General features: G+C 32.3%; 1 protein-coding gene across 3 annotated transcripts in view; it reads right to left on the bottom strand.

The window, feature by feature from the left end:
• The window catches only part of ZNF800 (zinc finger protein 800), a 46415-nt gene that overhangs the window by 19514 nt on the left and 10589 nt on the right, over nucleotides 1-16312 (bottom strand). For 2 of the 3 annotated variants that reach the window (XM_079151645.1, XM_079151644.1), the window contains exons 4-5: nucleotides 12603-12746; nucleotides 8728-10420 (exon numbers count right to left, since the gene is read on the bottom strand). In XM_079151645.1, the coding sequence (XP_079007771.1) occupies nucleotides 8728-10420; nucleotides 12603-12746 (1837 nt within the window). Of the gene's footprint in view, nucleotides 1-6062; nucleotides 7515-8727; nucleotides 10421-12602; nucleotides 12747-16312 lie in introns of those variants that run through there. The other variant, XM_079151646.1, reaches the window with a different exon arrangement.

Below are 16312 nucleotides of genomic sequence, written 5' to 3'. Positions count from 1 at the left end.
TCAAAAGGTTCTCACCAAAAGATTCCTTTTACTGGGCTTAGGGCCATGTCTTATGCCACTAACTCTACCACCATGATCACAAACGATAGGACTAGCAGAGAGCACCTGTCCTAAGAGCAGCCAGTCTACAGAATGGCCAGCAACCTACAGAGATCTGGCATGGGAGATCTGCCCATTAGACAATGTATCTACCTGAACCAACCAGAATTGTTCCTTATAAGAGTTGGAACTCAAGCTGTATGAAGAGAAAATATAGCTCAAAGACACAGAGAAGGCAGGCAGCAGAAAGTAATGGGATGGTTACAACCATACTGAGAAGGTATAATTGAGGTTATCTGTGTGTTGTTTTAAGTAGAACCAGAGTCTAAAAAGGGCTAATAGCAGCAAAAAAGCATACTTCTGCCCCTAAGAGGGCAACACCAGGTTCACTGAATTTTCCTGTAACACCTACAGAAACTAGGAAAAGTCAATGCAACTGAAATCTCTATGAAGTTGTACAATTACTCCTTGATTCCTGTTAAGTCCTGTCCACTCTCTCTCTGCCCATAAAGCCTTCTAACAAACCCCTCACTAGTTACAAACCAAGTAAAATTTTGTGCTTGTAACCAAAAGAAAAAAGAAAACACCACCATAAATAACACTTTTTTTTTTTTTTTTTTTTTTTTTTTTTTTAATTTTAGGGTTTGCATGCACACACCTGTGATCAGACAACATAGTAAGCTGGGTGATGGCTGGCAATGCAATATTGTGGATCTCAATTCCATCTTGTACTATATGTGGTTTGAACAGTTACTAAGACCTAGTCAACTGTTCTAGAGAAGGGCCTTCAAAGTAGTATACTAAATCTTAAAAATTAACAAACCATATCATAATAATTGTACAATTAAAGATTAAAAAGAAATTCAGGGCAGTTATAGGAAACAAAAGCATCTCCGTTTTTCTCGCTCTTATGTGTGCATACATCTGTATGTGTTGGCATTTTGTGGCAAATAAGTGAATTGGTTTTCTTTAGAATCATATTGGAACAACAGTTAAATAGTCAAGATGGCCAGGCAAAAAAGGACAAATTGGAAAATTATGCAGATGTTTTGTAGAAAGTATAACTTGATGATCTAAGTCTTGAAAATCATTCATAAATTTCACTAAATATGTTCATAAACTTGAACTTTATGAGTCCATTAGCTTAGCTTATCTTCCCAAAGCCTGCCTACACAAAGGAAAGTGCTCAGAATCCTCAAACACCTACAAATGTCACATGGGTTGCATCCCAAGGGACTCAATGTATCTAATAAGCAAAAGGAATTAAAATAACATGGTTACTCTCCTATATGAAGCTTATATCTTCCTAACAACTTCTCTGTCAAAAATTAAACTACATAAAAATTCTTTCCCTAAAAGTCTTTTTTTCATGTAATTCAACCATTTGTTCATACTATGTTTCTAGTGCTTCACTAGTTTTTCCTTAGAAGTAGTCCTTGCTTTTTCTTTCCACCCAGTCAAAACTAGCAGGTATAAAGTTCAAGTGTGTCAAAAACACCTAGATACTCAGGAACAGTCTCAACTGTTTTTTTTTTAAATGTTTGCAAAGCCAAGAAAGTAAGTCTGACTAAAAGATACAGTTCTATTTCTTAGAGCTTATTTTCAAGATAATTCCACAAATAGAAGGGACTAAAGTTCAACATTTGAAAGCCAAATTGTAATGAAAACTATATGTATTTAAGGTTCATTTTGATGTAATAATTTCTCATTTGGACATAATATAATTACAAACTCTTGTATTTAAAGTATTACCAGATTATATACAGCAGGACACCAGACAGGACGCAAGTTACTATTACTCAATCATCCAAAGTGGGGTGGGTTTTTAAATTTTTTGTTTTGGCTTATTTTGCTTTGGCTGTTTTTTCAACTGCATCATTCTATCACTTAAACATTACAATGTTTTGTGTGTCAGGAATATGGCTCAGATACCTGAAACATTTAAACCATTAAGAAGCCACACAATCCAGGTGTTTAAGAACTCCAGCATCAGATCTGAAGTTCAAAACACAAAGGTTCATCCAAACCTAGAAACAAGGGTTCTCTGACAATGCAAATTATACTAGTCCTGGAAGACAAGAAGTGCTAAAATCATTCCCTCACCCTTAAAAAGAAAGCTCAAGAACAGTTGGATATGTAGGTAAACTTCCCCAGCAGATAATTTAACAGTAGTAAGGTCTTAGCTGAAATTTGGAGAACTAACACTAATGACTACCATGGGCAGGGCTTTTTTATCTCTTCATTACACATTCACCAAAGAAATTTCTGACTCAGCTAAATGGTGCTCTCCTGAGGAATATATTCTTTCCACAATCGAATGCTTTCTTTCAAATAGTACTACATATCTCTAACTTGTTTATGAAATATTTCAGCAACATTTTTCAATTAAAATTTGATCCATGTCAATATTTTCCAATGATCAAAAGTATCTGGGTGATAGATGGATACTAATGAGAATTTTGAGACAGATGGTTTGTTCTGGTAAGAAATCATAAAAGCAAAGCCTATCTTAATAAATGTGCTTAAAATTCCCTAATGCCTTTGCAAGACAAATTTCTAAGAATGATAAACTATTAATGTCTGACTAGAAGAGAATTTAGTAGCAAATAATATAGTTGGTTGTCTTCAAAATCCCAAATAAACACAAAAGCAGCAGATAAAATCTGATGTGTAATGAAGTTCTCCGTCCTAATGCACAAATATCCATCTAAACTTAATTTTAGTAGGCAATAAAATTGCATATTTGAACATGCTATGCAAGTGACTTATAATAATAACATCTAATATTTACTTTAACATGCCAGGCACTGTTCTAAGTACTTTACAAGTATTTTTTATTTTATCCTCAGAACAAACCTGAAGTAAGAAATATCATCTCCATGTTATAGGTGAGGTAGCACTAAGGCATGAAATGTCTGAGTAAACCTGCACAAGGTCACATAGAAAACAATTTGTGAATCCCAAATTTTCACCAATTAATCTAGCTCCCAATCATTACATTAGGCTGCCAATAATACACTGAATGTTCTTGCAAATGGTAAAATGTGCAAATGTAAGGTTGCACTGAGGGCACAAACTGTTGTGAGATGTAAGATCAGCTCTCTTATTAGCTATGTAAGCCTGAGTACATCACGGAACTTCCCTAAGCTTTAATTTTATTTCTAAAAAATAAGGATAGTGAAGAAAAAGGTCTTACTTTGTAGGACTTTTGGTAGGATTAAGGGTATCATGCATATAAAGAGCAGATAATTTGGCATAAAACAAACACTCCATACTCCATAAGTGTTATTATTAGCTATTACTCAGAATTATCTTTATTTTCATAAACATCTTAGTACTGATGGTATTTTCTAAATTAAATGAGATCCATCAATATTGGGATAATGAAAGTTTACAAAATTAAGACTCAAAAATCTCAAAGTATATGATAGAATAATTTTTAAATGGAAAGGCTGTTTGTTTAATACCATCATCAAACATTTATTTAAAGTGCCTACACATGAAAACATGCTAGGCACAGTATGAAATTATCAAGACAGTCCCTGACAGCAAAAAAACATAATCAAGTAAATTAATTCTGCTGAATAGGCAAAAACACCAAAATGTCTAGCTTTGGACTTTTCCCCTCAACTAGGTCTTTGTTAAAACATCCCTACACCCTGCTTCTGGTGGTGTAGTGTCAAAAATAAATAGCTTGAAAATACACTTCTTCCCAAATCCAGTGTAGAGCAACAAAGATTCAAGAGGAAATGAGCTGTACTTTTCATGCGCTTACCTTGCTTCCAAAAAATATTTTAGCTATCTTAGTACCAAGGATCTTTTTTAATTAACCAGAAGAGAACAAGACAAGATAAGAACTGAAGCTCAGAGGAAAGGGATATAGAAACCAATTATGAGAGAGGAGAGGAATGAATTTGGGAAGCTGGAAAAGCCAAGATAATTGTAGGTAAGTTTAAGTAAAACATGGTTTTTTATTTTGAATTCTACCACATGCCTAATGCCTAAGAAACCAAACTAATAGCTGCTCCTAAGATTGCTAATTCACAGTCCTTTTGGCTCTTAAAGCCAGAGAGAGGGATAAGAACAGCATAGAGTACAGAAGGATTTCATCTAAGAGCACAGTCAACATCATGCTGCATATATACCTTAGAGCTTGTCTTCAGATCAGCTGAATGCCATGGCTAAACCATTATTCTGGTAGACTACGGACTCCATTGGAAAAATAACTTCTATAACTCCAAAGTAAGAAACTAGAATATTTCCTGGGGCCACTATTGAATGCCTAGAAACATAATTTCTAAAACTTTAGAAGCATTTCTAACTCATTTTCAGTTGTTATGCTATTCAAAAAGATCTTTTGCAAGTCCACAATAATGAATGATATCCATTTGTGCCTATTTCCATACATCTTTGCCTTAGCACCTATAGGAAAACTACTCCTTCTCTACCCATAACTTCAAGCCACAGCAAAACCGCAAGACTTTGTGCTACTGCATCCATAGTTTTAAAGCAAATTGAGTAAAAAGACTTACAGCAAGTATATTTTTCTTAAAAAAAAAAAAAAGTGATGTACTTTCCAGCAATAAAAGTAATCTGCACTCAATCAAAAAACTTAGTTCAGATATACAAAATTTGGTTAAAAATTAAGGATGGGTAATATAAATATTTTTTTCAAAGGTTTCTTTCTTCAAATAAGGATTAGAAAAGGGGAAAATAGAGGCATGAACCAAAAGTGATCGTTGCATATTCAAGTGATATCTATATGTTCTGGGAACTTTTGCCCACTGTCAGTGGGCCCTCATCCAGCTCACTTTTACTATCCAAACTTCGGAAGCTGAAATACAAATCTATATATACGTGTTAATATTTGCTCTCTTCCACCTCACTTAGCAATGAAAAGCATCCTTAGGAAGATAAGATGATCTACAGAAAAACTATTAAATGATGTAACAGCAGTAGATATAATTTATAGCCAGAGTTAGATCTTAATGTAAAATAAGCAGTTTCTCATGGCACTTTCTATGCTTAATTACTACTCACTAAAACAAAGAAGTCACACAAACATTTACTTATACAACCTATCTGCACAAAAGATTCTGGCACAAATTTCTTAAACCTCTTGTCCTCAAGAGCCCCAAGCCTGGGACTCTGAAATGACAGAACTCAAGAGTCAAAATAAAAACAAATAAGGATGAATGATCAGAAAGAAATAAGAACAAATACTTTCTAATTGCTTGTTTTACCTTTCTAAAGTGGTCTCAGTATAGCCTCGGTCATATCTGTCATAATCCATTAACTTGGTTATTATAAAATGTTCCCAACCTCTCTAGGCCCTTCTAATTCAGACAAGACCTGACAGTGCTGTTTTTTCTACATGACCCAGATGAAATCTTTCAACAGTCCCTAGAACTCTCATTTTCTCCTTAAGTTCTGTTGTGAATTATTAAGGAGGAGACACATTATGAATGGTCCTGTGGAAACTGGTGGGTGGAACAAAGAGTCTTCCAGCAATTGCCCCTCACCCCAAATATCAGGCTATTTTTTTTTCCTTCCCTACAGTATTTAACAAGTTGAGTGGAAAAGGCTAATACAGAGATAAGATGTATCGAAGAGCTATTCTAAGTCTTTTAAGAATTCTTTTTAACAATTATTGCTACTTAAGTCAGGAAAATAACTTTGGAATATGTCTTATGTGTAGGAATGCATAAAAGATAACACCTTGCAAAAAGGAAAACATACAGGTTTAATAACATGCAACTAATGAAAATGGTTTATAAATGAAATACCACCTACACATTTAGTCCCTAAATATATTATGCTATTAGCCAATTAAAGTTAAACCTACAAGTAAAAATTTTCCATCTGTGGAAAAGTAATCTGTTTTTAAATTAAAAAGAAATCATTACTTCTTAAAAATAAAACTATCAAGTTATAATTCAAGTGTAGCTGCTCATAGTCACTGAAAGTTTAAATTTGATAATAAAACATTTAAGTTTCAACCAATGCACCCTTGTTGAAGCACATTTAGCTGAAATAACTTTGAGTCTGGTTTATTTCCATCACATATAGTACATTTTTCCAACAAGAGCATGTACATTCAATATAGAACATTTCCAGCAACAATTACAGTCTTTCTAATTTCCTTTCACAGTATATTTTAGTGCAAAGCACTAAGAGGGTAAATGTTTTCTAGCTATAGAGCATTTTTATGACCTTGTGAATCTTCAACATTTTAAAATTTTATACAAAAAGTATATAGATGGACAGGGTCCCTTCTAAGTACAGATTTGAACCTATATAAAAAACATGGTATTATTTTCTGCTGTACCTTTTAAAATTATAATTTGACACAAATTACTAAAAAATAAAATATTCCCTAAAAAGTACAAAACATTGATACACAAAAACCTGCCCAAAATTTCATAAAGATAGATGTACTACTGTTTTTTCTAAAATCTTGATTATAAAAATGGACAAGAATTCATTATTTTCTAAATTTTACAGTAGAAATCATATAATAGCTAAAGTGGTAATTTTAAATTTTTCTTGGGAGGAAAAAAAATAAATCAGGGTTTACACCCCCATCTTCCTTTTTAGCAATGTTTAAAGAAATAAACTAGTATCATAGAAGTGGTTGTGCATGGATTGTCTGCATCCATAAAACATCAGGAAGCTATTTACTACCTTCATATTAACATTAGTAAACGTGTGGTCTTTAAAAAAATAGAAACTGAAAAATAAGGTTGCATCTATCATTAAAGTGCTTTATATAAAATTTAAATAGGGGAATGTTTAATTTTCATAAAAACCTCAGATGTTTAAATGAAAAATGTAATGATCCATGCGTGAAAATGAGCTGGAACTTTCCTGAAGTATATACTTTAGAATAAAACTTCAAACATTTAAATGCTAGAGAACAAGTTAGAAATAAACAGATGTAAAAATGATTACAAATATTTAGTAGACTAAATATTTATAATGTGCTGACACTAAGCTGTCTTTGTTCCTAATATGCACTCACTAGAAAATCATATATCTGTACAATCCAGAAAAAAATTTGCCAAATACAGTGAAACAGCTAAAAACTAAGATATAAAATCTCTGTCAATTAAAAACCGATATTTTTTCAGGTTGTTGATGACTTTAATCAACAAATTATGTGGAAAACAAAATTTGCAACATTTTTGTAGAAACTGTAGACCAAATTCACAAGGTCAAGGTGAAGGTGGTTAGCTGGTGGGACTGTGATGATATGTAATGTCACATCTACTTGAAAGTGGTGGAATAGGCATTGCCTTAAAAACAAGTAGTTAGATGGCTATTATTTTAGTAAGAAAACAGAATTACAGTTGAAATTTTATGAAAATTTTTTTTCTCTCATAGTACCATGTGAAGACGTAAGTGGTTCTAACACCAATTTAAAATCTTTCCACAAAAATGAACTCCAAACCTTTTCGTACATCACTTGAAGTTATCTGAGGAGAAATGGGAATAAATGAACACTTTTGAGATTACCAATAAAACCTTGGTCTTAAAATTACACAATAGTAAATGACTTTTACAGGATGGTTTCACCTCAAGTTTTCCACACAAATTTTTTTTTTAAATGTGATTATCAAAAGACAAAATTTAACCTACTCAGCACTCAAACTATTTTGCTTTGGAACCTGAATATAACTCCTGAAGCTAATTTAATACTTATTAAATACATTAAATGCCTTACTATGAGGGACACAGGTATTGAAGGTAAGCTTTAAAAATAGAGATTTGCAAAAAACAAGTATCTATTCCTTATTTTACACTGCATTTTTAAAATCTACTTTTGTTCCAAACCTTCTTATAAAAGTAATGTTTTTCTTTCTTCCAAACAGGGATTTTGCTTTTCTTTCAATGCATAACCACCCAAAAAAAGAAAAAAATCCCTATTTAATAATTAACTATGTCAATATGATCACCAAAAAGTTTATTAAACAGAAAGGGAAAAATAAAGAGAATATGAACCTAAATATCATCTTTTTCTATGGATTAAAACTAAAAAACACTCACTAACATGCACTCCCACCAAAAAGGAAAAAAATCCAAACTTTTGTTTACCAACTTTCCCCCTTTGCCTGGAAGCACTGTGCTAAGTAAATAATAAATGCTAATCATTCTAAATTCAATTTGGGAATTTTTTTTTGGAGTGCAGCACTTTATTTAGCCGTCACAGATTAATTTTTACAATAATTACAGTGCCTCAAAAGATTATTTCCTATAATTCTCACCTTCACAAATTCATTCTAATATATTTAACTTTCCTACATTAATTAGTAGACTAAGTCACTGAATCAAATTAAACCTGTGCAAAGTTAGTTAAACAGAAGACTTCTATTGTAAACATAAGTCAAAATAAATGTATATATTTTACAACATTAAAAGGAAAGCACTGACCCTGTGCCATCTATCTATAACTACATTGCATTGTCCTGTGGAAGGTAAGTTCTGAAGTAAACTTTTGTTCCCAAGACACTGGAATAAAGGTCACTGAAGAGGTAAATGCAATATGCATATCACTCTTGCAGTTCCCATTGCCATAAGATATATGGAAGCAAATATGTGTTAAAATGGAACCAGCTATAAATTATGGTCAAATGATTTTTTTTTAAGTTCGATGGGGGAAAAAAGCAAAACTCTGTAACTGTTCCTCACCAGACAAGAGCCTTAGATCTTGTACTTCGGCCTTTGGTTTTGTTTCCTTCAGGTGAATTGGAAGCATTTGCCTTATGAGTTTTCTTATGATGTTCAAGATAAGTCTTTTTGGCAAATGCCTTTCCACACTTATTGCATCTGTGAAGAGAGAAGTTTTTTGTGACTTTTACTTCAATACCGACGTCAGCTACTTCATATTTTTTACTAGGAGAATTAGAAGTGCCATCATGTTTTGAATCACTATGTTTTGCTTCATCCCTCGAAGGGCCTCTTTTTGCCACTTTATTTAGAACAAAATCAATAGGCTTTTTTATAGCTCTGATCTCTAAACTGGCTGTTATTTTCCCAAGATAGCGAGATGACTTTTTATGAACCACAGTTATGTGTCGTATCACATCACGTTTCCGACGAGTTTCGTAAGTGCAAAGAGGACACTTGTAAAATTTAACATAAATGTTATTTCCATCTGTGTGCAACTCAATGTGTTTAGTCAAGTTCTGTTTGGAAGTAAACTGACGTTTACAAAGTTTACAGTAAAGCTGCTTAAAGTCAAAGCCAGCTGAAAGTTTTGGTTTCCTGGTTTTTTGCTGGCCACCTGCAGCCGACGGACTAGTTGATTTAGGGCTTTCAGCGTCCTGTTTAACTTTATTTTTCTGTGCTGCCGGTGTGTTCTTTTTTTCATTTGAATGATTTGTTCCCTTTAATTCATTCTGCGGAGAATGGGTAATGGAAGGGGGTGAAGATTCTACAGAATCTGCTGGTTCAACTTTAACTTTTATTTCTGAACTGCTGGCAGTATTATTAGGGCCTTTCTCTCTTTTAGAGTTTGTTCCCGAAAGAGTTATCTTGTGGACAATTTGCATATGTCTTTTAAGCATTATTTGTGAACTATATTTCCTCTTGCAAAGGAGGCATTTGCATGCAGTTAAATTGTATTCAGCCTTTGAAGACGACTTTTGTTTTCGAGTCTTAAAAGATTTTTTAGGAGAAACAGAATCCAGGAACAAAGGTTGCCCAGGCTTTGTTGCTATATCTGGAGTAATTGAATCCCTCCTTAGTCCTCTATGAACTTCATCAAAATGCCTCCTTACATTCGCTTTTGTAGCAAATGATTTACAACATACTGGACAACTCCTACTTAATGAAACTAGAACATTCTTACTGCGTCCTTTAGAGGATTGGTTTGGATTCTTTCGTGTTTCAATGTACTTTTTCAGTTCTTCCATCTTTTTCTTGTGCACTTTTCGAATGTGGCGGCGAACACCTCGTCTAGAATTGAATTCTTTTCTACAAAGACAACATATCAACTGGTGACCAAAATCAGAATTGTCAGAAGTTTCCAAGTCAGCCTGTGATTCCTGGGGTTGCTCATCAGATGTAGGTACAACTTCATCTGCAACAATCTCAATAGGAGGGGTCTCTACAGTTTCCACCTCTGTGTCAGTAACTGGGACTGCTTTAGACTGTTCAGTACTAGCTTCCTGTATTTGAACTTCAGTTTGTTCAGGAGTACTGCTTGACTCTGTGACTTCAGTAGGATTATCAGTTCTTGAAATATACTGAAACACTGCATTTTGATTCGTTTCTATGGGTTCTAGCTTAATAATATATTCTCGCTTGTCCACACTTGGATATATGGCTTCTAGGAGATCATTTATGGCTTGGCTTTGTTTATCATTTACATCAGGAAGGTCTGTTAAGGAAAAATCAACATTTTAATCTGAAATAATTGGCCTGTTCTAGCCCTCTAATATTTAAAATATATTATACAACTCTACCTTAAAATTTACTGTTACTGCTCAAATGTATTTTTAAGAGCATTACCTATTTTTCAGTATTTTATAAATATAAAAACTAGTATTAACTAAACTAAAATTTTCTTAATTTCAAATCTCATCCTGATACACAAATATTAAAGATAAACACAATCTGAGGAGCTATTTATGCTTCTAAGTGCCCCTATTTTAAAATATCTAAGTACATGGATGATCTAAAAAATAAAATAGTATCATATATTTTAGTCTGAAAGTTTAAGGTGAGCAAAGGCAACTCAAAAGTTCTCATGACCCTGGGGGATAAAATAAAGAATGCTCCATATAAATAAAAATGATATTTTATAAAACAATACTCCTATTAACTTAATCCATAATAAATAATGCAGTCTAATTGCATGGGGACATTTGAACATCTCATAAAAATTAGGTTTGTAAGCAATAGTATAAACATGAATGGCATGATGTATATAGAAGTCTTTGCTAAACCAGTCTTATTATGTGTCATCTTAAAAACTATAGACTTACTCCAAAATTAGAGCTAGTTTATTTGTACAATAGTTACACCCTCAATAGGCAACCAAATACCCCACTGTAACAGAGGTGATCTAATGTTGGTTATGTGTCCACATATAAATCTAAATTCTGACTAAAAATATATCACTAAATTTATTATCTATTTAGAAATCAAGAAATAATTCATAAAGCTCTTCCAGTCTTTTTAAAATGAGTAAAATATTGTCTATAAGGATAATACTTTCACAAAAGTGAGAGTGCCTTTATTACATAAATTTGCTAGACTACTGTGAACTCTTCTTGAGTACACAATAATCTGGCAAACATATAATATTCTTCTTGAGTACACAAAAATCCAAGAAGAGTACACAAAAATCTGGCAAATTCATTTACGTATTTCACTCTTTTAAGTTCATTCTACAACCAAAGAATAACTACCAATAAATAAATAAATATTCTAGTAGCATTTTAATTAAAAGGTTAGATCTGAAACTAATTTCTATGTACTACCATGTAGTTTTTTCTCAATGGTAAAAAGGAGCACAGTAAGATCAAAGAACAGTAGAAAAAGGTTTCTATACAAATATGAAATATTTGTCTCATCTATATCCTATAATATACTTCAAGTCAGATCCATAATAATAATCAAAACAGTATTTTGATATGTGGAGTTTGTATTTCATTCCCATCCCCAAAAGGTTAAATTGAAAAATGCATAATATCCACAATGCATGCATGGTTTCAAGCTGACAAAACAAGTTCTCTATTTTGTAAGTTCACAAAGAAATAATAAAGTACCCTAGTATTAAAATATTTTAAAGGATTTACATTAATTCTTTAAACCAAGAAAATAATACCATTATATACTAACTTATCATATAGGAACAATACAATTGAATTCAACAAACATCTGGTCCTATGAAGACTATTAGTTGGTCACTTGCCATCACCACAAAAAGTTCTGATCTGACGTAGCCTGTGACACACTGTAATTTCTGACAAAGTAAATGGTCTACATAAATTTCACAGAGAACAAACACATCTTCAAATGAAGTCCCAGAAAACACTAAAAACATTATTAATAAAGATTTTTTAATGTTCTCCACCACTGCCTAGAAATCAGTTGACTAATTTACTCAATTCTTTGTTCTTTATTTCCAGTGTTCTCATTCACTTAACAGGAATCTAAGTAAGTGATAAATCTAATCTGGTAACAATCATTAAAATAAAAAGGAAAAACACCAAGAAAGTTTTCCTTTCAATCTTATAAATATCCTAACATCTTAATATCAACTTATAAATAACCTGAATATGAACTATTAAGCCATTCGAAACCAATATCCAATATTTCAATACAAATATATTTATAAATCTAACTTCTGTGATATCTAGAAAAACTCAAGTGGAAAGCATTGATATGAAAGTGCTTATCTAAGATATCAAATATAATATTGAGTCATACATTCAATTTTATTCTCCATCATTAAATCATCTATAACTAGATATCATACATTTTAAATACAAAAGTATAGTCATGATCTAAAAAAAACTGTAAAATGCATAACCAAATATATTAATAAAACTTACTGTCATCCATTTGGAGACTTGGTGGGCAATAGAATTTCTTATGGGTAATTAAATTTGGTAATCCTCTGAAGAGACTGCGGCATAATTTACATTCGAAAATAGTGTCCACATCTTTTAATAAAATGTGCTTAAGTTGTTTAGTTCCTGGGGGTAGAAAGAAAGGAAAATTTAACACAAAAATCCACTTTACCTGTACTTTTAAACTAGGCAACCACTGTTCACAATCTAAAAGTGCAGTTACTCCTTGAAAACAAAATATTGGCACTTATAATTTCTACCACAATATATTTATAAATAAGTTATAAACTAAGTTTTAAGCAAAATCCTAGTATCATTTGGAAATCTGGACAGCTAAGAAGGATACCCTTTTTCTATTTCAGCAGTCAATTAATTCTTGTGATATCTCAAGACTGTGGTTCTGATATCTGGTTGATCATTACAGTGAGTCGGGAAAAAAGATGTACGCAACTCTTCCCTAGACATTGTGATGCTACAGATCTGAAGTAGGACACAAAAATGTTCCCCATCATTTCTTGCCAAAATTTTGGCTGGTTCTTTCAGCCCTCTTCTGAATTAGGCAGTGAACAAGGGAGGTTTTCAATTCCCAATTCCTTAAAGAAGGTCAAAACTTCACTACAGGATTGCCTTGCAACTTTTCTTTAAAAGTTCAGTTTACATTATTTCAGGTTCTGGACCAACATGGGATTTTGGCTGTTTAGTGAGACAGTAGAGAATCTTCGTCCCTAGTGAGATAAAATTTTCAATTTTTGCTTAGGTCTCTTGATAGCACTATAAATCTATTCAAAGTCTTTCTCTCTCAGAACTCTTACCCCAATTATAATTAATTAATTATCAATATGATTACCAGTTCAATGCCTGTACTCTCCGCTAAATTATAAACCCTGAAAGCAGCTAAGAGCAAGTCTATCATATTTATAAATACCAAATACTCATCTCTAATAATAATATGTATTTGTTGAAGAAATGCTACTGATCTGTGGTAGCTAAATATTATGATGGAAGAGCAAAAGGCATACAAAAAAAAAAAAAAAAAAAAAACATGGCAATGAGCATCCAACCTTTAAAACAAAAATATCCACCAGGAATAAAACACAATGAAGTAACCTTTTGTTATTTCTTATAGGTCTTTGCCACATGCAAGCTGACAAAATTATCTCCAGTCCTTTACTAAATAAATATATCTTCAGTTTCATTAGATAGAGAAAATAATGATAATACTGATTTCATTTTATCACTTAATATCTACAAAGCGCCCTGAAAAATACCTTTAAGATCCATCTAGGTGCATGGTGTTCTGTCATTGAACAAGAATTTGACTATAAGTTCTAAGACTACTGAAGAATATAAACTATCTTCATATACTTTCTATTAGAGGATCTATAAAAGTTGAATATTTTTATTAAATATTTTGTAATCTACTCACATTTAATTTTTAAAATGTATTTTATCATTATTTTGAAAATGATGATCAGCCCATCAGAACATTACTAAGTCTTAAGACATTCCAAATCCGATATTATCTAGTTATGTGACCTTAAAGACCCATATAATCTTTTCACTTTTTTTACCCATCTTGTAAAACAGAACAAAAACCAAACCTATCTTGAAGAAGAATATGAACTTAAATTTCTACTGGAAAAAAACATTAAAAAAAATTTCCACCATTTCCCAAATCCAAATCTATCATTATTTTACTATACCCTATTAGCACAAAATTTGAAAACAAATTTTAAAGATGCAGAGAAAAGCTTGCTTATTATTTGTATGAAAGTAAATTCTCATATGTACATATTTCTCTTGTCCATTTCACAATATAAAATAACAACGAAGAGCTAATGTTTAGTTTATGACTAGCTAACCTCACAAGTGATTAATAAACTATGAAAGGTAGACAAGGATAAAAACGCTTTGGCTCTCTAAGCCTAAGCCTCTCTAATTGTTCTACGTGTAGTTATTTTAAAAATGTAGTTGAGTAAAGTACCACTGGAGGGCAAAAAAGAAAAATTTTGTACACTAATTCTAAATTAAAAGACCTACTAGAGCCATGCCACAGATTTAATTCTGTCTTTAAATATGGTCAAAAAAGACTGAAGAGGAACACAGAAATAACTTTAACTAGATTTAACTTAATTCAACTGAAGATTTAACTGGAAAGTACACAGTAACAGATTAAAAAACATAAAATAATCTGTAAACACCATTAGGTTATACATACAAACAGGTGTAAAAATATAAGACTATCTCTAAATCAGACATATCATTTTGTCTACCAGGTTCTCTCAATCACAGAAAAAAAAAAACATCAATTTCTTAATTAGTCCTAGCAGTAATATCAGTAAGGAATATAATATTTATTCCCAATAAATATGCAAAAAAATCTGACTCTAATTTTATGTATCAATCTTAATTATCAATTACAAATGCTTCACCCAAAACACACACACACACACACGCACAGAGGTATTGTTGACCCAGGCATACCAAATTTCTTTCAGGTCCACAGATACACCAAATGTTCTTTTTCTCCCTCACTTTTCAGGCCTTCGCCTACACTTCTTTTCTCTCCAACTGTAACGTTCTCCTACTTCTCTAGTCTGGTTCCCTTCTAGTAATCCTTTGGATCCCAAGTCAAAAGTTACTTCCTCCAGGAAGTCTTCTCTGACCCCTCTCTGGTTTTGTTAAGAATTATTTCACCTATACTCCTATAGCACCCTATGTCTATTAAACATCCCACCACGTTGTTAATTAATTACTTTTAGGTATTCCCATTAAAAACAGAAGTTCTAGGGGAAGAGAGAAGACATCTTTGATGCTCACCACTGTATTCCCAGTCCTCAGGATAATGATTAGCATTGTTAAGTGACACAGTGGCGAACTCTCTTTAGGAATACATTTTTTTTTAAATCTATGTGAATTCATTAAGGTACAAAGCAGGGGGCATAAAGATTTTTTCAGATTTTACAAATGTGAAAAATAAGATGTGTCTTATTCCGGTAATACAGAAAATAAAATTTTTCCCCTAAGTTAGTTTCAATCACCATTTAAAGTATTATGCTGTTCCAATATGGGCCTAATGGCTTTAGTTAAAATCAGTTACCATTTACTGATTGCTTTTCTCACAAAAATAAATAGCCAATCAATTAAACCTCTGACAATAGCCAAAACTACCTGACACCTGTGACAATAATGACATTGTCATCTAGACAGCAACATATAATTTTTTCACAGCTCTTGATCCTAGAAAACAGCCATGCTGCATTCCTCCATATTATTTCTTTTCCCATACCACTCTTTCATGTTTTAGGTTTTAAAATTATCTTAGAAGTTACCACTTCCATATTGCACAATAAATTTATAGTAGAATACAAATCATTTTAGGACAGTACCTACTTGATGAATCTTGTAGTTTAATCTAACAAACATTTATTGAGCACTTATTTAATACCAGATACAATGATATTCACCAGAAAATATCAATATGAAAATATGGTCTGTGTCCCTGAGAAATTCACAGACTAGTATAAACAGCTGCTTTCCTAGGAACACAGACCCAGAAGACACGCTCTGAAGATGAATACCACAACAATAAATCAAGCAAATCTACATTTTTTCCTTACTGAACCAAAAAAAAAATCTAGTCCCATTTAAAATTTATTACAATTGCTATGTAACAGTCAAAACTTCTGTTG

The sequence above is a fragment of the Sciurus vulgaris genome (genome assembly GCF_902686455.1).
Source record: "Sciurus vulgaris genome assembly, chromosome: 8".
Classification (NCBI taxonomy): Eukaryota; Metazoa; Chordata; class Mammalia; order Rodentia; family Sciuridae; genus Sciurus; species Sciurus vulgaris.
This window is presented reverse-complemented; position numbering and strand designations above follow the sequence as displayed.